This window comes from Cibotium barometz, chromosome 20 (genome assembly GCF_041138505.1).
Source record: "Cibotium barometz isolate CiBa-2024 chromosome 20, ASM4113850v1, whole genome shotgun sequence".
NCBI classification, from domain to species: Eukaryota; Viridiplantae; Streptophyta; class Polypodiopsida; order Cyatheales; family Cibotiaceae; genus Cibotium; species Cibotium barometz.
The window spans coordinates 26370070-26396997 of NC_141065.1; the positions used below are offsets into that span (position 1 = coordinate 26370070).

A 26928-nucleotide genomic window follows, 5' to 3' on the forward strand; every position below is an offset into this window, starting at 1 on the left:
ATTATGTAATTATGTTTATTTTTTTAGCATATATACTAACAAACTCATTATTTTGTGTTTAAATGTACAAAGCCAAGGTGTTCCAATGTCGATACCATATGGGGCAAGAGGTGGCTGTGGCATTGTCACAGATAATGAACCCAATCCATAATGCAGTAGTCCATCCTTATTTTCTTAAGGTTAACGTTCCTTTCAAAAAGTGTTTTGTTTATAGGGTTAACCTTTTCTTCAAAAAGAATTCTGTTTAAAGGGTTAACCTTCCCTTCAAAAAGCTTCATTTTTAATGTGAATATGAGTTTAAATGCTTCATTGTGAATAAATGAATGTGTTTTTTAATTTTTGTTTGTAGGTATTAAAAATAAAAATATCCACTTGGATGGTGCAGGCCATGTGGGTCTGCACTATCTAAGTGGACATTTTTATTTTAAAAAAGTTGCGTGTGGGTATAGATGAGGGTATATAAGTTGGTATAAGCGTGGGTATATACCCGCAGATATAGCTGGAGATCCAGAACCAAAAAAAGACCCGTGCATATACCTGACAAACATTTTTTTTTCTCTTTCATGCTTGCATGTATGTTTCGCAAGTTGCAAATAGTACCTTCTCTTATAGTGATTACTGTGCAGCAACCCCAACTTTACAATCACATCATGGATTTCTTACAGGCTTTTAGGAGAAGATCTTCATGTTGAATATATAGCATTTTGGCCTTACCCTTCTCGGGTAGACAAGGGAAATGAAAGGCTCTTTGCAACACGCTCCCACATTAGATCATCTTTGTAGCCAAAAAATATGTGCAACAAATTCAGACATAAGTGATGGACTTGCAAACGGAGCATATGGAATTCTCATTAGTACAAGTTTAAATCCATATATTTGGCTTAAAGTTTTTGATAAAATAGTAGGGCGTAGATGTAGAGCAATGAATCAAGGATTATATTCATTAAATATACCAAGAGCATCTACTCCAATCTTTCAAATAACAAAAGATATTCAAGTCGATGGAAGTTCAACCCATCCTTTTACTAGAACACAATACCCGATACAACTTGCAAATGCATGTACAATACATCGTTCACAAGGTTTAACTCTAGAAACATTAGCATTTATTCCATCAAAAACTAACTCACATGGATTAACGTATACAACCCTATCTAGAATCAAAGACCCAACAAATTTATATCTTCTTGAACCCTTAAAAATGGAACATATAAAAGTAGATAAAAGAATAGAAAAAGAGATGGAAAGATTAAGAAAATTTAACACATACAAAATAACCACTCAAATAAACACAAAATGTGAATCAAATTTACTAATCCAATCTTTGAACACACGCTCATTAAAAAAACATCATACACATATTACAAATACTAGAAATTTAATGCTTAGTGATATACTTTGCATACAAGAAACAATTAACACAAAGAATGCAGATAAATATATTGAACATTCTTATAGATCAATAGAAGTATTTAGTAGCCATGGTTCTGCCATTTTAGACAAGAACATAGAGCTACTATATTGTGATATTCAACATAAAAATGGCATAGAAATAATAAAAGGGGTTTTTAAATGCAAGAATAATATACCAATACATACTATTTCAGTATATATACCACCCAAAACATGCATAAAATTACTCATCCATATGCTAAACAACACATTGAATAAAATAGATAACAAATTAGAAGAAGTGATTTTTATTGGTGATTTTAACATTGATATGAGTAAAAATAGTTATAAATCAAATAAAATAAAGCAATTCTTTCATTCAAATAAGTTTAGCCTAATACTAAATGATACAACAACCATTAACAACACTAAAACAGACCATTATTTATGGATAAATGTACAAACACCATTATATATGGATAAATGTACAAACAAAAAATTTCTCCTCAGGATCCACATTTTTGTATTGGTCAAATTATTCTAGCGTATATTTATTACTAAAAGACAAATTGTAGCAAAATCAATTGTAAACTCTGTAGCTTTACTATTGATACCATAGAATTTTAAATAATATTCTATTAAAAAAATATAATATCAGTTATCATTTCAAGCAAAAACAATCTTTATTGTATACAATGACTATCAAAAACAATTTATAATATATAAATACAAATCAATTTACTTATGAGTATTTTTAGAGTTAATATACTTTTGTATTTGCATATCTCTAAGATAATATGTTTATGTCTCTCTCTCTCTCTCTCTCTCTCTCTCTCTCTCTCTCTCTCTCTCTCTCATTGCCATTAGCAAAAACTTGTATCAGAATATATTTATGTATCAAATTAATCTAAAATATCTCATGTGAAGAAAGTATATCATCACTACACAATCATGTGTTACCAACTAATCGAAGAAAGTTTTAAAAAAATTTTCAAAGAACATAAACATAGTGCTTGGAATGAGCTTTAAAAAATAATTCAAACACGTAATTAAATTAATGGAATGAACTTTACTAACAATTCAAACTAGTAAATCAAGCACATAAATTTAAAATTTGGCCTGAAAGTTGGAATGAAAGTTTAAAAAAACATAAAAACCCATAGTCGAATGAAAGTTTTAAAAAGTTTAAAATTAAATTATACCCTCTTTCTACTCTTCTCTCTCCCTTTCACTCTCTACTCTCTACTGTCTCTCTCTAGCCTCTACTCTCTCTCTCTCTCTCTCTAGCCCATAGTCGAATGAAAGTTTTAAAAAGTTTAAAATTAAATTATACCCTCTTTCTACTCTTCTCTCTCCCTTTCACTCTCTACTCTCTATTGTCTCTCTCTAGCCTCTACTCTCTCTCTGACTTTCTCTCTCTATCCTCTACTCTCTCTCTCTCTCTCTCTCTCTCTCTCTCTCTCTAGCCTCTACTCTCTCTCCCTTTCACTCTCTACTATCTCTCTCTAGCCTCTACTCTCTCTCTCACTTTCTCTCTCTATTCTCTACTCTCTCTACTCTCTCTCTCTCTCTCTCTCTCTCTCTCTCCAGTTTAGCCAAGCTATGGAATATATTGAAGCTATGGAATATATTGAAGAGGTCTCTGCACAATCGTGCTTCTTTTAAAAAAAAACACAAAACTACCTGCGCTGCTTCGAAGGCAGATCGTGAACGAGAGAGAGAGAGAGAGAGAGAGAGAGAGAGAGAGGACTTAGGACGCCAGGACTTAGAACTAATCTTACTGTTATAACTAGGACACTTTGCTATAGCAATGATTTCCTTGTTTCTTTTTGTGAAAACTACATTCGTGTTTGACGTTGTGTAATGTAGTTTTCATAGAAGAAGAAATGAGCGTAGGTAGAGGATGATGCCAAATACAACACTCGTTTTTATTTTCTTTGAAAACTACATTAGTATTTGGCTCTATCCTCTACCTACTCTCTTTGGCTCCATCTTCTCCCTATGTCTAAGTAGTGGATGGAACAAAATACTACACTCTTTTTTCTTTCAACTACATTATTATTTGGTTTTATTTTCTTTGAAAACTACATTAGTATTTGGCTCTATCCTCTACCTACTCTCTTTGGCTCCATTTTCTCCCTATGTCTAAGTAGTGGATGGAACAAAATACTACACTCTTTTTTCTTTCAACTACATTATTATTTGGTTCCATCGTCTCCCTCCACTCTTTTTTCTTTCTTTGAAAAATATTAGTACTTGACTTCTCCATCCTTGACCTACACTCTGTTTTTCATTCTCTAAAAACTACTAATATATTATTTTTCAGAACTAAAAACTACAACTTCGATAAATACCACATAAAATGACAAGGTTCCAATATATATGTGAAATTATATATAATAAATATATTTACATATACAATGTGCATACGAAAACTCCTTATTTACTTGATCTTCCTCTTGAAGATGCATTTTGAGATCCAATTTCTTATATTACATGACATAATTCAATAGACTTGGAGCTATTTTTTTAAGCTTCTTAAAAACTTTTTTGTATTGAGCTAGAAGTTGAAGCCCACAATCAAGGGATAAGGCTTCAATAGATTTTTTTTGAAGCCCGAGGCTAGGCTTCAAATTTAAGACGTGGATTCTCGCACGGTATGAATAGCAAAGGCAAGTCATGACGTTACTGGAGCGGTGATCGACATGAGATGAGATCATCGTCCGGCGCTAAGAGGGGTCCAATCATAATTAATGTGGTCCTGGGAGGTCATGGGAGGCTGCTGCTGCTGCTGCTGTGGCTGTGGGGTGGACGGTTCCAAGAAGATTGAGATGTTGGGTTGAGGGGGGCACTCAGACACTGCAGCTCCACCTTCCAGGTACTTCACCACCTCACTCATGCATGGCCTCCTTCCAGGTTGGTCCTGGATGCACCATAGCGCTACAAACACCGCCGTCTTTATTTGGCGCCACTGCGCAGCCTGCTTTTCCGCCACCTCCTCTCCATCTCCATCTGCATTTGTAATATTACTGCTCAGCCTTGAATCTAGGATGGACTCCACATCTCCCTCCATTGCTGCCTTGAAGGCCATTGCTGGGAAGGAGAAGCTGCCACTTACGGCGGCCACCGCATCACGCCCGAAATTCCGCCGCCCGCTAATCAGCTCCAATAACACCATCCCATAGCTGTATACATCGAATTTTGTGCTCAATTGACTCTCCCCTCCCATCCAAAATTCCGGTGCCATGTAGCCAGGTGTCCCTTTTGCAAATGTCACCACCTTGCTTTCCTCTCTGCCCATCAGCCTCGCCAGTCCAAAATCTGCAATCTTTGGATGCATGTCCTCATCCAACAGAATATTTTGCGGCTTGATATCACAATGCACGGTCCGGTGCCTGCACTCCTCATGCAAGTAGCTTAACCCCCTTGCTACACCCAAGGCTATCGCATACCTCTGCCCCCAATCCAGCAGCACCGGCGGCTGCTCTTCGACGACACCTTTCGGATCTTGGCCAACATTAAAGAGCCACCGATCCAGTGACCCATTTACCACATATTCATACACAAGCATCTCATGATCCTCCTGCATGCAGAAGCCCAGCAGCCTCACTACATTTACATGATGAATCCGTCCTATGGTAACAACTTCATTCAGAAACTGTTTCTTTCTGTGCTTTGACTTTACCTCCAGCACTTTTACTGCTATCTGCACCTGCGTCGAACCTGCACCACTGCCAGCTAATTGAGTTATAAATGTGCCTTTGTAAACTGAACCAAATCCTCCTTCACCCACAAGACTGCTGAAAGATTTTGTTGCAGATGCCATGGTGCTGTAAGAATACTCGATGGGCCGTTCGGTGAGCCCATCGAAATCTATAGAAGTATTAGGAACATAACTGACTGATTGCAACTTCCTTAGAGTTTTCTTCAACACACTTATTGCAATAGGAACTGTGACTTTGGTGAAGCTGAGAAATCCAACTCTGGTGCTTTCTCTAATCAAGCCACAAAGATGAACACATTGGCGCCTGAACTTAAACATGATCCATATCCCGAGCACCGCTGCAGCAGCCACCCCAATACCTATCTGGGCACCAGTATTGCACCGAAGTGATCTACAATCTGTTTGAATTTTCAAGGGAAAAGAAAAGGTGTCATGGTGGTTAAACTTTAGAAACATTAAGGTCTACTAGACTTTAATATGCGATGCAGAAGATGAACCTGCTCAACATTGTGAATGCAACGGAATTGAAACCCGACCCTACAGTTCCAGCCAACGCAGCAGATGTGGCGGTATGGGATCAGGCTAAAGATTTGACGGCCCAATTAGGACTAGGGACCTCAGAAAACATCTGTGAGAACCTTGACCACAGCCAAAGACATTTGGGACAGATTAAAGGAGTCCTTATATGAACACAAAGATGTGGCAATCTTGGCGTAATTATATGGATGACACTACTCTCTCAGGTGTCGACCTTTCCCCTGAAGTTCAAGCCATATTATATGATTCTTCTTGCTTCATTAGCCCCATCCTGGCATCCCTTTATCACCACTAAAACCACTGCAAATCTGTCCATTCCTCTTCCATATTGCAGGAGCATACATACCATGCGAACCACTATGGCTTCATCCTCCACATCAAACCCCTTAGCTATGGTTGCTAGATCAAGCTTCAAATCGAAGCGGTTTCATAAGCCAAGCCGGTCTCATACTTCGCGGTTTGACAACCCAAGCCGGCCATCCTCTTCAAGCCACAACCGGTACTCCAACCGTCACTCCAATTCTCACCATTGACATAGCCTACCTTCTCATAAAGGAGGTTTTAATTTAACCGAACCCTTTTGTACTATATGCACAAAACCAGGTCATCCTACTGATGATTGCTGGCATATATAGTCCTAAAAGGAGATCCACGCCCAGCTCTCAATATCGCCAAGCAAATTGTGCTTCTAATTCTGAAAGCTCCGACCATTCACAAACCTCTTCATGTCGGCTCATCTGAAGATGCCTATCTTGCTTTTATGGCCTTCGATCCCAATGACACAGGGGCTACCTATCATCTCACTTCTCGCTGTGATTGGCTCACAAATTACACCACACTCCAATATCCTTTGGAAATTCGGTTTGGCAACAACAATACACAATCAGCACAAGGTGTAGGCACAGCAAAAGGTGAACTCTCTGACAATGTTTACTACGTTCCTAATGTAGCTAAAAACCTTATATCTGTTAGTAAGCTTACTACATTAGGTGACACTATAATTGAATTTTCCTATGATCATTGTCTATTCAAGCATACACTACCATCCAGCCGTAAATATGTAGACTTCTCGTGCCCAAAAATCGGGAAGTTGTACCTTTTGGGTAGTCCTCCTATCCTTGATCAAGTCTATCATGCATCTAAAGAAGATTCCCAACACTACAACACATTACTATAGCACTATATGCTAGGTCATTTACATGTAGCTACTATGAAACACATGTCAAAACACAAGCTAGCCCGCAACTTCCACTTCAGGCCATTTGGTTCCATAACACTTTGTGAGGGATGCATATTTGGGAAATTATCACAATGTCAAAAGTTTCCAACTATTCATGAACCCACATCTAGACCTTTACAATTAATTCATACGGACTTGTGCGATCCTTTAGCAGTCCCTTCCCTCACACATAGCTTGTATATTCTAACCTTCACAGACGATTATACAAGATTCACAATAATGAAATTCCTCAAAAACAAGCTAGGCATAAAGAATGGTTGTGCCTAGCTTGTTTTTGAATACCTAACTAGGTATGCATGTATTGCCTCGCCAGTAGAACGCCGTGGCCAAGAACTGGTGATCACCTGCCCCCAACTGCATGTAGCTTATAGGCTAAAGCTTATTGTGATTGATCATGTCAATATAGGAGCGAGCTAAGAGGATCCCCCTTTTGGGTCCCTGCTCTGACTTGTCAAAACATGTCCCTCCTTTACAGTAGGATATACTAGCTAGAAGATGCCCCATGTAAAACGAATACAAACATGGGGAAGAGCACCTACTCTATTTGGCAAGAATGAAGGAAACACGGGCGTAAACAAGTTACCATCATTAATGTAACCGTTGTAGGAGTCACAAAATGCCTGTGCGCCGCTAAAGTCTAATGCAGTACCGTCGCTGCATCTGCACTGATTGAATTTTGCAGGGTTGATCTGATCAAAGTTGCAGAGTCCATATGCTTGATTGCATTCACGACACTGAATGTCTGTCCAGACTAGTTCAAAGGATCCAGTGATAAAGCTGAAGCTACTGTAATTATTAGAGGTAATTCCAAAGATGAAGTGTGAGCAAGCCAAGCTCTCCAGGACTTGTTGCAGCATAAGCTCCTTCTTAGATGAAGGTACTGACCATTTGATGCAGGGTGTATCTGCCACATGAAGGTTTGAGCACGACTCTTTATAAGATTTGCAGTCCTCAGCCTCTTGCACAAAATATTGTCTTGCGGAGGCGCCCTTAACACTGCGTGTACAGTTGAAGAGAAGGAAGGTGTTCTGGGGAGAGAAGGTAAGAGCAGGGCTGTCGGGAAAGCGGGTGAGATTAATGGAGGAGGGGATGTTGTAGAGGGAGAGGTTTTTAGAGGAGAATGGAGAAGCACAATAACCCAACTCAAGGAGAGATTTGTTCCAGGAGAGCTGAATTAATTTCTCTGCATACTGTGGCACATAGTGATAATCATACGTCTGTGGCACAGGCCCATAGATACCTTGACTTTGATCATAGATACTTGCACCAGCGTCTGCTACGGCAGTCACGGCCGGGGAGCCAACGGCTCCAGCTGCGTCAGAGAAGGAGTCCCAATGAGCCTCTGTAGAAGAGGAGGTGCAATTAGAGAGGACATAGCTCGGAGAGGCAGCACATGATACAGAGCCCCAAAAGGGATAACTGATATTAGCTGCAGAATTTGAACACAGCATGAAAGAGGAGCTGCAATCTTCAGAAGCTTTCGAGTTTGTATCTCCATTAATACTCGCACACGAGATTATAACGAGCTGCAGCAAGAGAAGCTGCAGGATGAAGCAGTAGTAAAATACAAAGCGCACAAAGAGTTTGCAGTGCATCATGAATATTCACGTGACAAAACAGAAGGGAAGCAGAGCTAGACGTGTGGTAGTACAATGTACATGTTTTCTTTTCCTTCTTTTGGCCAATTTCCAGGACTTTTTTTTTTTTTTAAAGTTTGGCATTAAAAATAGGCATAGTACCCATGGGACCCCCCATACGTCATTGTCAAAACCCAGGCTATGGGTTCGAGCCCTGCTGAATACCCCGAAGGAATTTCCAGGACTTTCATTTCGAAGAAACCTCATCATTTCAATGTCTACAATCATCAATGCCCTCCATAAATTTTATTTTTCTAAAAAGCAAATTATCTACCTGCTGAAGATCAAGACCTGTCACCTACCTGTCAACATATGGAAATTTGAAGAGCTCCAACTTATGAGGGCTGCCAACTGAGTGGATATTAAAAGGGAATTTGATGCTCTAGTTAAAGCCTGGTCCTTCTTGGATAGGCTACAGGAAATGATTTCCTCGCTTAGTATTTTGAAGTGTCTATATTTACATTAGTCATTTTGATGGTCAGTTTGTATAGGTCCATTGGGCATTTTATGATGTATGGAACATATGATGTATTGGGGTCTATGGTCGAAGGAGTTAGCTCCTTTAAAGATGTAACTTTGCTTCTTCTCACTTAATATAACTCTCTTTGTCTTGTTGGAAAAAAAAAAAAGTAAATTATCTATTGATAGTATTTGTTTGCATAGGGATTGAATTAACTATACTAATCTGAAATTTTACATTGTTTTTATACAATCTTATATTTGAAGGTTAATCTTTATTTATCGCTGGCGCTCTGCATTAAATTAGTTTCTCTTGATCCCCATCCTTGATTGAGAATCCGACACCACCAATATTTTTCATTTTGATTGCTCTAAATATCCATGGTTCCACCTTTTTTCACACCCCGTATTACCCACTCAATTCACCCATCCACCTGGAAACCTCCTCTCCAAAATACACTAATGGTCTTACAAAATGAAAAGAAAAGGATTTACTTGAATATGTATATATATATATATATATATATATATATATATATATATATACTTAATTAATTTACAAAGTCTTCTTCTCTCTCCTCTCTCTTTCCCCCCTCTCTCTCTCTCTCTCTCTCTCGTGCAGCCGTTTTTGACCTAGTAGACAGTAGTTCACTCTTTTCATCATAACTTCTTCATCCGAACTCCAAATTGGGTGATCTATAGCCTCAATCGAAGAGCACGACACCCTCTACGCATTGATGTAAAGACATAAATTTTCAGAGTTATGGAAGGCGTTTCTGTAGCAACATTTCTGAAGTGAATAGGTTTGGGGAAGTTTACTCTCATCTCTCATTTTACATACAATGTCTTCCGGCACTCGCAAGGGTTCTTCTTCTTCAACAAGGTCCACAACCATTTTAGAAAATGATGCAAAGTCTCCTAAGAGTGGAGATAGCAACACAACCACTCAACCAACGACATCGGAAACCATGATCATGGCATACTTGGTATCATTGCAAGAGACCGTAAACAAACAAGGTGAAGACTTACGGGCACTTGCAATGGAGAATGGCACCCTAAGGGTTCTTGTGGTTGAGAATGAGAATCTCAAGAGGACACTTGAGATGCAAACAACACGTTTGTTGCAACTTGAAGAGGAAGTCAAGGAATGTAAATGCTCTCTTGTGGAATTGAATGCTTTGAAGGAGCGCAGTAACAAAGTAAGCATGACCATGTATTGAAAGAGGAGAAATTTGACACTATGAGTCGAGATGTATGCGACATGAAAAATGTATGCACAAACAAGTCATGGGCTGATGTATGTGGTGGCAATGTGGTTCCTAATTCCTCCCTTATGCAAGCTATGGCTCAAACAAAGAATGTTGAGAATGTGGATGTAGAGGAGTTGCGGGAACGGGAGCGACGCTCCAAGAACATTGTTATTCGAGAAATCCCTGAAGAGAAATTAGAGACACCTCCTTCTCTTGCCATTGTTATTGAAGACTTTTTCAAAACCCACTTTGGCATGTCAGGAGTTATGGTTTATGGAGCACATAGAGTGGGTAAGCAAGGAGCTCCTCGCTCGGGAGAACGGCCAATTGTATGCACCATGCCCGATGAGACCAAACGAAAGATTATCCTTGACAATAGTTAGATCTATTTGAGGGATACAAAACGTTTTGTATGTGAAGACCGCACTATTAAGCAACAAAATATGCTTCGCAAGGCATATGGGAATAAGAAAAACAATGAGATCTCTCATGAAGAAAATGTGCCCAAGGAGGATACAAGTCCCTCGAGCACATAGGAATGTGCGACCTATGAGGCCGAGTTACAATTGAAAGTATGCTTTTGGAATTGTAATGGATACCCATGGAATGCGGGGTGTGGCATTGATGAACTAACAAGCAAAGCCGATGTTGTACTTCTTGTTGAAACTTGGGAACATGATACACAAAGGATTAATGGGTTGGAGGATTACAATGTACATTCATTAATGTGGTCAAAGAATCCCAAGCAACGAAGAGGTCAAGGAGGGGTAGCATGTATGGTTAAGAAAGGATTAGAAGATTTTGTGTCAATCGTGAAAGATGACAAGCACAAACGGTATGTATGGCTGAAAATTATGACACCAAAAAGAGCACCCATTTTTGTAGTCGGTTGCTACATTCCTCATCATGATTCTCCCTTTTATGCTAGCATTGATAGAGATCAGCCATTTTTTGATTTAGAAGAGGATATTTCTTACTTTAAAGGTGAAGGTGACGTTATTGTCTTTGGGGATATGAATGCTCGCACAAAAACATTACAACATGATACCCAACAATTTGATATGCCATACATCTCAAGGGAGTTGGAAGAAGTTCACTTGTATGATCGGACTTCAATGGATGAGAAAGAGCCGGATCACTATGGAAAGTTACTTTTACACATGTGTAATAGCACGGGTATGCTCATTGCCAATGGTGTATCTTTGTGGAGTGGAACCAATGGATTTACATGTAGAAAACATAATGGGGATAGTGTGATTGACTATATGCTACTCTCCGAAGCCATCATGTATCGCATAAAGAGTTTTACACTTGGCCAATGGACCCCGTAATTAGACCATCGGACCTTATGTATTGACCTTGCATGTGGAGAAGCAACTAAGCATGATAATCTCAGCCAAAGGGAAGAGAATTTATCACTATGTATGGATTTCAAACGGGCACCCATGTATATTGAAATGGTTGAGCAAAAGTTATGGATGACAAAGCTTCAATATGATGCACCATTGGAAACTAAATGGGAGGCTTTCAAGAAATTTATTGGTTCTTGTGCCGAAGAATGCTTTGCTATAAAACATGCCCATGGTATCAACAAAGATAGATCACGCAAAAGGTGGTTTGATAAAGAATGCCAAGATGCTCGAAAGTCCTTGACAAAGCTTGATGCAACTATGGACAAAGAAAACTATCAAAGTCATTTGCATACATACAAGGCATTGATTCAAAAGAAGAGAAGAAGATGGGAAGTAAAGCAACAATTGTTTCAAGCTCAAGAAAAGGCACATGCATGTGGAATATTTTGGAGAAACTTGAGGGGCAAGCGAGTTGAGAGTTTTGGTAACTTGAGTCTTATGGATATGTACACACATTGTAGGAAACTATATGAGCAACCAAATGCTGGAAAAATGCCATTTTATGATTCACTTCCATGTATGCCCTCTTTTTTTACTATTAAGGATGTATGTGGTGGGCTCGAAAAGTTGGCCACTCGCAAAGCGGGAGATCTTCAAGGTATCAAGCCGCAAATGATTAAATGGACGGGAGATTTTACATATGCGTGGATGTGTGAAATGTTCAATCTTGCACTCCAACATGGTATGCCTTATGATTGGAGTACTAATTGGGTCAAACCTTTGCATAAAGGAGGGGATGTAAAGAATGTAAATAACTACCGGACTATAATGATTGGGTCTCTCATGGCAAAGTTGTTTGGGTGCATAATGGAGATAAAATTGAGTGGTTGGGCTGAAGAGAATGGCAAGCGTGCAAAAGGACAAGCGGGTTTTCGTCGATGCCATAGCACCATTGATCATCTTGTCACTCTTTGTGTTCTCATGGAGGAAAGCCGATTGAAAGGCAAACGATTGTATTGTTGCTTTGTGGACTTTAAGAAAGCCTTTGATATGATTCCACGTAACAATTTGTGGAGAAGGATGGAAGAGCTCCAAGTGCCAAGTGAGTTTATGCTTGCGATTTCTCGAATTTATGAGAAGGTGATGTGTCAATTGCGCATGGAAAGAGGAATTTCAAAAATTTTTGCAAGAACTATTGGGGTTAAACAAGGATGTCCGTTATCACCTACTCTCTTTGGTCTATGCATTGATCAATTGGAACAAATGGTACTTGACTTTATGCGCGAAGAAGGCATTGAAGAGGTCACTATTTGCAATGCAGTAATCATGCTTTTGTTGTATGCGGATGATGTAGTGCTTCTAGCACACACTTTAGAGGATGCACAAAAGCTTATGGTTGTCCTCAAGAACTTTTGCTTGCATAGTGTGCTGATTGTGAATGAATCTAAGACAAAAGTTATGCTTGTGAAAACCAACCATAAGGAGAAGCCATGCATTGTGTATAACAATGAGCCACTTGAAGTTGTTGAGAGCTTTAAGTACCTTGGTCTTGAGGTTCCGTCCAATCACAAGTGGCATGAATGTGCTATGCGTCATTTGGAAGCGGGAAAGAGAGCATACTATGCATTTGAGAACATGTGTAATGCGGGAAACATCAAGTGTTGGGTTCTCAAGAAGTACCTTTTTGATGCATTGGTGACACCGGTTCTTCTTTATGGAGTTGAAGTGTGGGGCGGAAGCATCTCAAAGTCTACTTGGAAAGAATTTGAGAATGTTCAAAAGCGTTTTCTTACAAACTTTCTCCAAGTTAAGACACAAAAACCATATATGCTCCTACTTCTTGAGTCGGGATCTCTTCCAATTGAGGTTATGGGCATGGAAAGGGTTGTGGAGTACATGATAAAGATGCGTCAAAACCCCTCACATCGACTTCCTAAAATTGCATGGGAAGCAAGCAAAAAAGTTCAAAAGACGCATAAAAGCAAGATCTTGAGCACGGGATGGATGCAAGACATAAAGAAGTGGTTTGGGAGATGGGATGCATTACACTTGCTACATGATGCTTCAATTGACTCCCAAGTGAATGAAGCTTTTCTACAACGCCAATGTATTACGACTTGGGAGAAATCCGGTGGGTCACGCTTAATAAATTACACCACCCATATTGCCCCCAACTACAAAACCATGTTCTTCGCTGAAAGAGGAAATCGTACCCACACTTACATGCTTGAGCCTATCCCCTTGTCAGCGATATGCACTATCGCAGCCATTCGGCTTAGCTCCCACTCCCTTCGATGCGAGACAAGGCGTTGGGGCAATGGAGAAGAGTCAAATCGATTATGCACATTATGCTCACTGCAAGTTCGAGAGTCTGAGTACCACACACTACTAGAGTGCTCAGCTTTTGGTCACATCCGAACTTGCTTCTCTCACATTTTTAGCCAACACTTAGACCTACATACTTTCCTCTCCCAGCCGAAGTGTGGGCTCTCCATTTCCACTCTCATCACCACAATTCTGGAGCATCGAGAGTCACTCATCAGCCATACACATACTACATCACATGTAACTTTGGTCCCATAGGTCATATTTGACCTTCGAGGACGATAATAAAATCTATCTATCCATCTATCTATCTATCTCTCTCTCTCTCTCCCCGAGTCCCCCCCACACGTGCTGTCCATCTGATCTCGCATGCTCCACAGTCCACTCCCCTGCACCTGAGCTCGTTTTGGCGGCTTCCATGGCGGCAAAGAATCGCCCCCTACTAGCGGCAAAGCAAGAGAGACCAGAGCTTAGAGCTTGGGCCCTGCACCAGAGAGAGAGTAGAGAAAGACAACAATGGGCTTTGCACCAAAGATAGGAGAGCGATGGCACCTGTCCTAGAGAGAGAGAGAGAGAGAGAGAGAGAGAGAGAGAGAGAGAGAGAGAGAGAGAGAGAGAGAGAGAGAGAGAGAAATGAAATGAAATGTTATATTAAATGTCTTCAAAAGGCCAAAATGACCTATGAGACCAAACTGGTACAATCTTGGTGAATCTGATACAATGTCAAGGTACAATATGAAATAAAAAAGAGACTAAGAGGCTAAAAAACTCCAACTGTGTAGCACCATAAAGTGTGTGATGTGTGATGGTGAAAAACAGTGGGTAGTACAGTCCCAGTATGTGGACATCAATGGCCAAGGATGTTTGGCATTGGGCGTCGTCTGAGGATGCGCCGCATCGGCCGCTGTAGACTATCGTTGATGTCCGCCATGGTAAGTACTTGTACCGGGTGCCTCGCATGTCAAGCTAAGGTGATCCGTATCCTCTGTCGCAGTCTCCGTCGATGGTGTGAGGTACCACCTAGTCGTGGACGTCTGGATCTCCCCAACTCCGTAGCCCTATCAATCAGCGTGCCTCTGGTATGGGTGATATATGTACTCTGCTAAGTGGTCTGCCTCTCTGTCTGTCCAGTAGGTGGTCCAAAGAAATCTATAATCTGCCTCTAAGACTGTCTCTCTGCTGGTCTCTGCAATAGGCTCTCTCTGTGTCTGCGCAGCTCGAGTAAGAATAACCCAAGACATCTGTGATCGTGATATCTCATGACCCTAGATAGTGGTCCAAAACCCTCTCTGAATAGACAATGAAATCGGCCTCGTATCTCGTAATATATCGGACAATGACATAGATAGTGTAACTCTGTCTCAGGCTCCAAGTGGCATGACTGACATATCCTCCCCTCTGCTGATATCCCTTTGAATCTACCAGTCTCAACCTCAAGCTGATGGGATGAGGTGCGTAACTAACCAATAGCGCACCGTATCCCTGAAGATAAATGTGTATCCATGTAGCTGGGTCGAGTCACAAACCCATCCTCGGTCAGTTGGAGAAGATGCTCCCTGTAGAAAGCCATCTTCGTGCCCAACTCTCGCGTCGGCTGAATCCAAGTCCTCCTAGTATCAAGCTGAGTCAGGTCCTGACGAATGAGCCTGGTGATCTCTGTGCGTGTAATAGGCAGAGAAGGTCCATCCAGAGAATACTGGAAAGGGGGCAATCTATCCATACTGAAACCGTGTAACTGAAACCAAGACGTCATCTGTCCATACCAACAAGTAGTATCACCTTGTAGAGCCAACTATCTGGAAGACTCAAGAGCTAAACGAGCGTATCTGTGTCTGGGAAGGTCCCATAAGCTATGTATAAAGGAGACTGATTTGGTAAGTGCCTCAACTACTAGTGGGGATGCAGTCAGCTCTGCTCTGATAATCTCATGAGGCACTGAGGGCTTAGCTCCAATCATCCTAGATATCATATGAACCAAAGGTCTCTCCATGCATCTCCACCCATCAGTGCTACCGGATCTACTGTAGTGATCCACTGATGGTCCCCAAATCTGAACGCCATAGAGCATAGCTGATGCCACTAAAGTATCAAAGAGCCATAGCTTTGTTCGAGGTTCCTAAAACTGAACCTGCGAACACATCTTCTCTAATCTGCCTAGGGCAACGTACGCTCTGGTCAGTTCAGTCTCAGCTGCACACCTCGATGAGAACACTGGCCCACTGAATACTGTCCCAAGATAAGTGTATGCATTTGTATACTCCACTGTCTCCTGGCCATAAGAGAAGGTGGGTGCTGATCTCCTAACCCACTGTGGTGTGGTATTAAATACCATAACCTTGGTTTTCCCAAGGTTAACAGACAATCCACTATCGTGGGCAAAAGCATGTAAGGCATCCAAGTGACACTGCAAACCCTCTGGGGAATCAGAAATCAGTACAATATCATCAGCATATAACAACAACGGGATCCACGTCCCAGCCAACTGAGCTCCTCTGTCACCACCCCTCTCAATGTAATCAGAGACCTCATCCACATACATACCAAAAAGCGTCGGAGACACTGGGCATCCCTGCTTCACCCCAATAGTGGAGTGAACTACATCAGATAACCCCTCTGGAGTGCGAACCTGTCCTCTCACTGACCTATATAGTGCCATGATCCCCCAAGTCATCTCTATGGGTACCCCCATTTCTTGTAATCTGCGCATCAGCCTCTCTCTAGGCACTGTGTCAAATGCTTTGCGAAAATCCACAATGCTGCAGTAAATCCTTCTCCCATGTGATCTACCCTCCTCAATGATAGCTCTAAGTGTCAAAATGTGATCGAAGGTGGAGAATCCCCGCTGAAAACCGGCCTGTCCCATTGCCCGCATGCCAGCTCTCTCTAACCATCTACTCAACTGCTGCTCAAGGATAGATGCATACAACCATACCAATGTGTGACCAATCATAATAGTGCGATAATTCCCAAGCTCCATAGGGTCCCCTGCCTTAAAGATAGGCACAATAGTGGACAAGCTCCAAGTGTCAGGTAATCCCTCATACATTGCCCGGTTGAACATCATCACTAGAAACTCTGCCAGCATATCCCTGGCATGTATAAAATGCTCTGCCGCTAAGCCCTCATGATCGTAAGCTCTCCCAGTCCTCATCCTGTCAATAGCTTTCCTTACCATCTCTGCAGTAAAGAAAGTACCAGTATGTGGGCATCGCTCTATGGGGTCTGGAAGCGGCAGCTGTCCAGGAACCGTGTACAAAGATGTCACATACTGACCCTAGACCTCCGTAGAAGTGATGCTAGGAGGAGGAGAGTGCTCATGGAAGAGTCTCCATGCCTCCCCTGAATCCTGACTCAAAAACAACTGGTAGAGATCTCGCTCTAGCTGGGCCAAGTAAACCCTCTTCTTCCGTCGCACTAGGCGTCGAAAGGCAATCCGTGGCTATCGATGGGTGATAACTCCCAGTAATACATCTCTCTGGAGCTGTGCTCTCATGTCTCTGCACTCCTCATCATACCAGCTGTTCTGGGGGATACTCCCAGACGGTCGTCTCTCCTCAGGCTGAGTGTGCGGGTATGCCTCTCGTGCTGCGTCGTGCAAAGTCTCTGTCAATAAGTATGTGAGCTCATCTAAAGGGCATCCTAGCTCCTCAATGCATAAGCATTTATAAATCCCATCAGTGTAGACAGAATCGGTCTCTGAAGTAAAGGTATATCTAGTGTGTGCCGCAACTCGTGGCCGCTAGGTAGTAGTGAACTGAAACGAGACAGTCAGAGTCAAGAGAGCATGATCCACTGCTATGCCAATGGGCTTAGCATAATTATTTTGTTGTACTTTTTCACTTCTCATGTCATTTTGCTTCTTATAGCAATCTGCTTGCACATGCCCAGATTTGCCACAATAAAAACAGTCTCATGTATCATTTTGCTGCCTTTATGAATTTCCACAACCTCTTTGACTCCTCTTGCCTCTGAACTGACCTCTTTCACCTGTGTGTTGTTGTGATTCATTTTGCTGCCTTTGCCAATTTTCATGACCTCTTTGCCTCCCCTGCCTTTGAACTAGCATATTCCACCTGTGTGTCATTGTTGTGATTCATGGGACTATTGTTGTTGCTGACCATAATTTTGATTACATGTTGTGCCCACCACCTTGGCCACAACATCAACCTCTACCTAAGTTGTAATCATAACTAGAGTCTAGCGTCTATTATCAACTAGAATTGTAAACTACCTTGAGTAAGACCTACGAATGGTAAGGTGAAGTATCTTGTAGATGTACTTCACGTTCCAAATATTACAAAGAATCTTGTTTCTATTGGCCAGATCATCAAGCAGGGTGGGTTTACAGATACGCTTTAACCTTGATGGTTGTTATGTGGAAGACTTTAAAGATAAGTGTAGTTGGTTGCAAAAGGCAATAGAATGGGCAAAATGTTTACACTATATGTAAATATGGCATGTAAATATGCCTGAAGTGAAAGTTACAATGTTTGCACAGGGTTCAAGAGTTGTTGCATATACATACATTTTGCATAAGAGAATTGGGCATGTAAATGTGCAAAGAATGAAGTCTATGCAAACTAAAGAAATTGTGATAGGACTGCCTAAGTTTAAGGTTGATGGTATGCAAAAACTTCGTGAAGCATGTCAATTTGGAAAGTAGACAAAGTATGTATTTCCACATGATAAAAATGTGAGCAGGAATGTACTAGGCGTTGTGCATTTAGAAGTATGGGGTCCTATAAAAACTACATCTATGGGTGGCTGTAGGTATTATGTAACATTCATTGATGACCACACTGTTATGGGCTACCACACCTCCAAGAGGGAACTCGATGCATTCACCTACGGCGGCGGGAAGAGCAATAGAACACAACTATCATAGGGCACTTACCAATGCTTCGAACTTGTGTCCCTTGAGGTCTCCAAGCTCACTTGAGAAGCTCCAATCCTCCAAGCTCCACCTCCATGTTGTCACCATAGAGTCGCTCGCACAATCACATAAGGCAATCACTCTCTCTCACTCTTCTACACAAGCATGCAACATACAAGCATAGAAGAGGAACAAGTGCTAGAATGCTCTCTCTCAAGACACAAACAAGAACAAAGGGGGATTGTGTCCATTCATTATGAGAAAATGCCTTATATACAATTGGCCCTTATTCACACTTGGGCGCCCAAAACTTACTTAACTAAGGCCTTGGGTGGCCAATATCTCATAATGTACAACTTTGATAGTGCCTTTGCATGACACTTATTAATGTTCTCAAATGGAGGAGCATATTTGTTAATCTAAAATGGGATTAACATCCACCCCTACCTGATGTAGGTTCTGTCCCCAGAACCTGTTACCGAGGTCGAAAGACCTTGTCTCGCCGAACTCAGTAGAAGTTACAGCGTGATTGAAGCTTTTTTAGGGTTCTTCGGAATGCTGAGTGTGATCTTCAGAAGCGGTGTCCACCATGTCCTCGAATGTAATATGCATATAGGCAGGAAGACATCTTAGGCGATGATAATACAACATCATGCCTCTGTTAGAGGGTCCTTGATTCATGTCAAATTGCAGCTACTCAGCATCATATCGTTCCTTGGGTTGATCGATCAAGACCACGAGCAACTTTAAGAATCGAACGTTGGCCACTATTGTCGGGTCTGGGATACGGCGCCATGCTTGTATCCAATTTAGCATCTGCTTCCTTTGTTCTTTTATGTCTGTAAATGTGGCTGGTATGAAGATGGGGAAGTTATAACAGACATGTGAATCCCGCTACTTGGCATCTTGAAACTCCAAAGGTGTCCATATTCTCTTTAGTGGCATGTACAAGGGATCAACTCGTTGAGTTGGTGGCGCACACATATATTCATGGCTGTATTCTGGGATTGTTGAGGAACTCCTTTCTCCAGTCTAGTTGTATGCCAAAGTCTTCTAGCTTGGGGTTCGCATCATCTGTGATAATTGTGTATACCCCCCTCTTGTGTGGATTGGGTGAGCCTTCCTCCACCTGTGGAAGCAATAACGGATCATAAATGTCACCATCCTGATTTCCAACAGGTCATCCAATTGTGGATTTGCTAACTTGGTGTGCCGTGCCACGTTAGACCATAAAGTGCCCTCTCCAGCCAAAGGTAGCAGTTCTTCTAATGCCGAGCGAGGTGCTTGGAGAGGGTACGGTAGATAAGGTTTCTTTGTTGGTGTGACATCTGAGTATGCCTCTGGTGAAATCCGCCGAGTTGGTTCAAATGGTGTTATTTGCATTAACACCTTGAACATCAGTTTTGGCTTTAGCAGTGGATTACCAGCTCTTATGAATCCTTCATACTCTGCACCAGACAAGGACTCTAGAATAGTATCATCAGTAGTGGTACCTCCTCGGGGGCGAAAGTGTTAGTGGGGAATTCCAAAGGTTGAGAAGGGAGAGTAGAAAAATACAGCCTACTTGAGACTTTTCAGTAGGCGGAGCATTAGGATACCGATTAAGGGGCTACATTAGAATACATGGGGCAAGTAGGGTTAGATGATGAACTTGAAGTCTCTTCCTAACCATGGCCAGAACTTGGGGGTGGGTGGCTAGGTTTGTGTAGTTTCATAAAGTCTTGGAGCTCAGTTATATCCTCAGGACTTATGTTACGATATCCAATAGGTGTTTTATCAAAAGTGTAAAGGACATTTGTTAACATTGCCTCTAGATGCTTGTAGATGTTATGATAGAGTTTTAAAATACCAAAATGGTGATATAAAGAAGATTCACATAGGTTTAAGTGCTGGTGAGTATTGTATACTTCTAGCCACCCATGGCTTATGATCCATTGGGCTACAACCTCGTAGTTGGCCGGTGTGTCAAGAATATCATCTAGAATAAATAGGTCTAATTTGTCGACGTTGTTGTCCAGGATTTCAGAGTTCTAGAGCACCCGACACCAACTACAAAGGTTTAGCACAATTGGGTGCAAGGGATAAAAGTAAATATCATGAAGATTAGTTAATACTACGTCCCCCCGAAAAATTTCCATAATGATAGTGGGATCAACATCACATTCGGTATTTTGCTTAATGAGTGTTAGTTCTCCTAGGCTTAGGTCCTCAGAAGACAGGTTTATATCATATTGAAGCAATGAGAGGGTTAGTGTAGACAAAAAGAGAGTAAGAGTTTGAGAAGGGGCCCAAGGAGTTACTGGCACAACAGCTGACCTATCTCCGAGGCTCGCTCAAGGAGGAGGCGCATCTCATCTATTGGTTCTTATCGTTGACTTCATTCTTGGATGGCCAGTTGATGTTCCAATTCTTGGATACGGGAGTCCTTGGTGCTAAGGAGCTTTGATATAGCTGTTTCTCTAACCATCCTGGCAGCATCTAGCTCCTCGAAGCGCCTTGTTGCTTCTTCTTGTGCTCGTCTAGCGGTAGCCTCTCTTCCCTGCGCGTTAGTGATTCTTTGAAGTCTTTCTACATCCAATTTTTGAATGTCTTATAGCTGTTGGGGGTGACTTGTGCCATTGCTTCTTGGTGTGCATCATTCTCTGCTAATGGTGTCATTAAGCACTCTAATCTTCTCCGCATTGGCTTTGTTGTTTTGTTCTCTTTCTTGTTGCAAGTGGGTCACTTTGTTTTCTACTTCCTTCAGAGTTAAGGATAGTGTTTGGATCTGGCCTTGTACCTCTTCTTCCTTGGCTAGGGAAGTGTGCTTGAGCTCCTCTACCTAACTGACATGGATAGTTGCTAGCTCTTGGTTATGGGTGATTTCCTTTTGAAGTTGTTCTTTATCCTGCTCCAGCTGCACTTTCAAATCCATATTCTCTTTAATTCTTTGCACATAATAGTTTGGCTGAGAACCAAATTATTATTTTCCAGCACTTGGTACCTGGCTTCCTGGTCCTCGGTTGCCTTTAAACTCTTCATGATCACATCCCATGGGTGGCCTCTACCGCTGTTAGGTGTTCTTGTTTGCAAGGTCTACACTTGGTTGTTTGCCTCTTGGACATGCTTCCAGAGTGTGGCATTGTGGCCGCTGCCCCTTCCAGTATTGCATGTGGCAGATTCAAGAGCTCATCCAGTCCTTCCATAGTTCCCTGAAAGAATTTTTCATAATCCATATTGTGTAGGAATGAAGTCTCTAGTATCACCTCCTCGTCCTCCAGATGCCTCCTTTTGCTTGGACTGGTATCTTCAGCCCTTGGCCTTTTACCTATATCGAATGGCACTTTTGTGACTTGCACTAGGAGCAATGTAGCTTCTTCAAGTTCTTGGGGTTCTTCTGCAAGCACTGCTTTTACTTTAGGCTCTCGCTGCAACCCCGCAGGTGTGTCTAACATAGTAGAATTCTTGAGGGGAGACAGGTTTTTTGAAGATTAAATGAGCTGGGCTTTGAGGAGGAGTCATTTGCTATGCTTATGTCCTCTCTTCTTGTGTGGCCTCGCTGACACTGGCTTCTTAATGCCCTAGTACTTCCTAGTACGACTTGATTTCCTGTGTGAGTTCAGCCTCAATTCTCTGTGTTTCTTTAGCCACATCTGGTATGAAGCCTCTCATCTTTCTTTCAGTCTTCTCTTTCCTTTCTTGATCTCCTTCATTTTATCACTTTAGTCTCCATGAGTACAGCTTGTCCTTCTTGCATTTTTGCAGAAGTCAGCGCTGGTTTCTCTGTGAGGAGTGCCAATTGCATTCGCTCTTCGGGTTCAAGTTCAAGGAGAGGCCTCCAAGCCACATGGTTCAGTACTTGTGTCATCAGGTATGGGTTGCAAATCTTTGACTGATGGGACTTAAGGTAGTTCTCCATCTCCCTATGGATGTAATAGGCCCAATCCTCCTCCTTTTCTTTATGTACCTTTGCAATTCAGTTTAGTGGCACCCTGTTATTCCTGTCCACTGGCTTCACTTGCATGATTAGTGACATAGCCCTGCATACCTTTTATGTGACTTCATCCTTGATATTCTCATATTCAGCTCCATTAGAGTTGTAGGAGCTCTTCTTCAACATGGCATCTAGGGGCATCTTGTCAAAGGCATGTGTATGGATTTTTACTGGTGGTGGGAGCTGCAGACCCTCACGTATTAATTCTTTAGTGATTAAAACTTGCTTTGTGGTGCCATCTGCTTTTGTCATTGTCCCCCTCTTGATGGCTTTGTTGTACGTCTTTATATATTCTAAAGTTTTGTGTCTATGTTCTGTGGGGGAGAACCTGTGCCCTCCTCCCGAGGCCCACCTTCCCTAGCTTGTCTTTAACTTCTGCCTGTTCCAGAATCTGGAGGCACTCCGGGCTATGGTACTGCAAAGCCACCTTTCCATACGCCATGTGGATCTCTTTGCTGATGATGGGACCATGGAAATCCTAGGCGTATGGACCTAGGTATTTCATCTTCGGGCCCCGTATTGGCCTTTTCTTTTGGCTCACCGGGGATCCCGTTACATTGGCCTGTGTCACCACAGGGGTCTCTGCGACTTCTCGGTCTCAGGTCGACATCTGTATAGGGAAAAAAGATTAGTCCATAGACTGGTGGGGCATGTGCCACGCCTTGTTGTTGTCTTTTTACTCTCTTTTTTTTGAATGGTAAGAAGGTTAAGTGTGATGGGAAGTGTGTTAGTAGTGTGAGCAATTAACAGGGTTTGCTAGCAGTGATATGACAAGGTCAAATTAAGTACCGTGAAAGTGCGCGTGTTAAAGCCGTGAAAGTGCACGTGTTAAAGCAGTGATATGACAAGGTCAAATTAAGTACCATGAAAGTGCAAGTTGAGAGGGGTAACCTTGTGAAACGGGGTAAACCCATGAGAGTTAGTTCCTTGAGTTGGATTTCTATGAGGTGGAAATCTGTGAGTTGGATTTCCGTGAGTTGGAAATCCGTCAAGTGGATTTCCGTGAGTTTGCAGGTTTTTTTGTTTGGCGTAGCCATGAGTTTGCAAGTTGTTTGGTGTAGCCGTGAAGTATTTAAGTTTTGTTTTTTATAAATTTGATGAATACATTATTGGATTAGACTGCAGAGCGGAGTTTTGTGCAAGGATGATCACGAGGGCAATCAATTATTATAACATTGTTTGACATACAAATACATTTTTGACAAGCAGACATTTCTCGACAATAGCATGCAATGATGATAATCAATGATTTCAATACATGAAAGAAAAGAAAACACAAGGAAAGGCCCAAGCTCCCACCTCAACATGTAGGTGTCCGATTGAACTCGAAGAAGTTAGGAGGAAGGTGATGCAAGGAAGGCTTGATTGCTGCGTTTGTGCACACGATGACCAGCAATTACAGAATGATAAAAAAAGGAAAGAATTTTAAATTTATGACGTAACCGTCAGATTGGGCGGTTGCCTTAATGAAGAATACCACATGTCTTCCTAGGATTGGTTCAGAAAAAGTAACCATTTCACGATGTGAACTGTTTTGGATCAGTTCACGACGTGAACTGTTTTAACCAGTTCACGACATGAAGTATTTTGGATCAAATCATGGCGTGAATTATTTTGTACCAGTTTACGGCGTGAAGCATTTTGGATCAGTTCACGCGGCGTGAACCTTTTTAGACCATGTGTGTGCAAGATTCATACCCTATATTTCCCTTCATGCTCAGACACGCAACCATACATTCAAAGAAGTGAATGATACCCAATTTTACCTTGTATCCATTTTGTGACTAATGGATACCTTCATCTTTTTATTGCCATAGAAACCAAGCTGGTACCTTCTGGGTAGGTGTTGTGCCGGCGTTTTAACTCCGTGTGAGAGTGCTTGATTCTTCCCTCCACCCAACTAAACAGTGTTTCTACTGAGTCCTATGGATTGGGGTTGTATCAGTGTCCATTTGTTGCACCTTCTTTTTCCTCCTTTCTATGTCCTTGTCCAGTTTCTTGATCGAGGCGGTTACATGTATTGGTTTGGTTATATTTAACCCATCATGTTGGGTTGGTTTCTTCCTCTCCCCACACCAGTGTTTGTGCACTCTTAGCATTGGTTTTAGTTGGGAGTTGGTTCTGAATGCCTTTACTACCCTTTGCTTTGCATTTGGAAGTGTTTACAATGGTGGCCATTGGATGGAGTTTGGGCACCCATGCTGTTGTATTGTGTTGGTAATAACCTTGTGCCATTAGCAAGTCCTTTTGAACCCATTGCTTACAAATGCTTTGTGGAGTGTTGTTTTGTTTGGAGTACCACCAACTTACCTCTATGAACACCATTTATGTCCCTTGTCTCCCTTTTGAACCCTTCTTGTTGATTCATTATTGATGCCCTTCTCATCCTTGTAGAGCTAGTTTCCAAGTTGACCCTTAGGCACCCACTATTGTTTACCTAGTGACTTGGGCTGCTTTTTGTGTAGGGATTGCGGAATTGATGCCTTTTTTTGCTTCATGAGTTAATGTCAGGTTTCTATATCCTTAATCATGGCCTGCTTCCATGTGTTTATCGGGCTCCATAAGGGTACGAAAATGACATTGTTAACCTCATTCAGTAGTGTTGTCCTCTTCTCACATTGGATATTACAGTTGCTGGCGTAAATCAAGGATCGTCCTATGATCATTTCCTCCTCCATGGAACCTGCAAGCATGACAAACACCTTCCCAACCAAGGAATTATTTCTAATGGAAACATTAACACAAAAATCCCTCAGCTTTCGTAGTTGTGCACACTGCTTACTTCTGCGTTGGTGGTTTCAAGGTGTGGTTTATCTAAGGCTACCCATGTCTCATATGAGATCATGTTATGACTTGATCCCGTATCTATCAATGTAATGCTTGTTGCATGACATTTAGCCGTAGAGAGTCCGACCCTGAGTCGTGCTGGCTCAATGGTTAGTTCCTCTTTATCTAGGAGAGTTAGTGAAGCCATGTTCACGTGCAACATTCTCTTCTGGAGTATTTGTTTGGCTTTGGCCTCCCTTGCCTTAGCCTCTTCTTGAGCTTGCTGGATTTTTTCTTTTGCGAGCTCCTTCCATTGTTTTAAAAGATGTTCTTGCAAGAGCATCTCTTGGGTCAATGGTCCAAAATATTTTTTAAGTTTACTCCCTAACCCTCCATCTATACGCCCTCAATTGTCTCAATTCTAAACCGACCCCTGAGGTGTGATTTCGGACACTTGGAAGGGTTCTAGGGCTCTGTACTTGAGTTCCTTTTTTCTGGTGCTCCTTTCCCTACACCATACATGAGGACAAGGTCCCCTATTTCCAGTTCTTTTTGTTTTAAGTTATTGTCGAACCAATGTTTTCTTCGTAGTTTTTGGACCATAAGTCCATGCGATGCAATTAGTATGGTCTCATCAAGCTTCTCTAAATCGATTAGCCTTTCAGCTAATGCATTTCCATCATACATTCTTGCACTGCAATCCTTAAGCTTTGAACTAGGTATTCCATAGGCATTACTACCTCAACACCATAAGCTAAACGGAAGGAAATGTATCCTGTCTCGCTACCTTATATGATGTTCGGTATACTCATAAGGCTGCTGCTGCTGTTAGCTTATGCTCCTTGTCTGTTTAACTTGCTTCCAATGTTTTTGTCAAGATAGTACACAAAATCTTGTTTGTACTATCTGCTTGACCATTAGCCTATGGATAATAAGGTGATGACTTCCAATGGACTATTAGGAATCCACCAGCAAGTAAGTGATCAATCACCCCATTAATGAAATGTGAACCGCGATCACACTGACTAACTCTAATGGTCAGCCGAATCTCGAGATAATTTACTTATATAAGAATTTTGCTGCACTCTCTCCAAAACGTGTTTTGTATATAGGGGGCAATGGATAATGGTCTTTCCTAGTAGTTGCGTTGACCTTTTTAAGACACATACCCTAAGTTTCCCATTCTTTTTTGGCACTATTATGATTGGTGACAACCAATCCGTATGCTCTATCTCATACATGAAATCCGCAGTAATGAGTTTATCAATTTCCTCCTTTAAAATTGCTGCATAAAGATCCTTCCATGATTGGGATCGTCAGGTGGTACACCCTTCATCTCCTTGTAGTTCCAGGCAAAACAATCCTTAAACTCCTTAGAGTAACGAGCTCATTTTATTCAA

General features: G+C 41.7%; 1 protein-coding gene and 3 pseudogenes across 1 annotated transcript; 1 reads left to right on the top strand and 3 right to left on the bottom strand.

Annotated features, from left to right (window-relative positions):
- Positions 1-3854: 3854 nt before the first annotated feature.
- Positions 3855-8488, bottom strand: LOC147627718 (LEAF RUST 10 DISEASE-RESISTANCE LOCUS RECEPTOR-LIKE PROTEIN KINASE-like 2.5). Its single transcript, XM_086814261.1, has 2 exons — positions 7477-8488; positions 3855-5514 (listed from the first exon to the last, which is right to left on the bottom strand). The coding sequence occupies exons 1-2, from the start codon at positions 8486-8488 to the stop codon at positions 4109-4111; spliced, it is 2418 nt and encodes an 805-aa protein (XP_086670387.1). The 3' UTR covers positions 3855-4108.
- A 1843-nt stretch (positions 8489-10331) lies between these two features.
- LOC147627719 (uncharacterized) lies at positions 10332-12591 on the top strand (annotated as a pseudogene).
- A 250-nt stretch (positions 12592-12841) lies between these two features.
- LOC147627720 (uncharacterized) lies at positions 12842-13635 on the bottom strand (annotated as a pseudogene).
- A 1342-nt stretch (positions 13636-14977) lies between these two features.
- On the bottom strand, positions 14978-16605 carry LOC147627721 (uncharacterized; annotated as a pseudogene).
- Positions 16606-26928: the final 10323 nt, after the last annotated feature.

What these genes read in the sequence shown, in the direction of transcription:
- LOC147627718 (XM_086814261.1), bottom strand. Translation starts at nt 8,488, where the DNA reads ATGCACTGCAAACTCTTTGTGCGCTTTGTATTTTACTACTGCTTCATC. An exon ending in CAACGGTTACATTAATGATG is followed by an intron (nt 5,515 to 7,476) that starts GTAACTTGTTTA and finishes AAATTCAAACAG; the next exon opens with ATTGTAGATCACTTCGGTGC.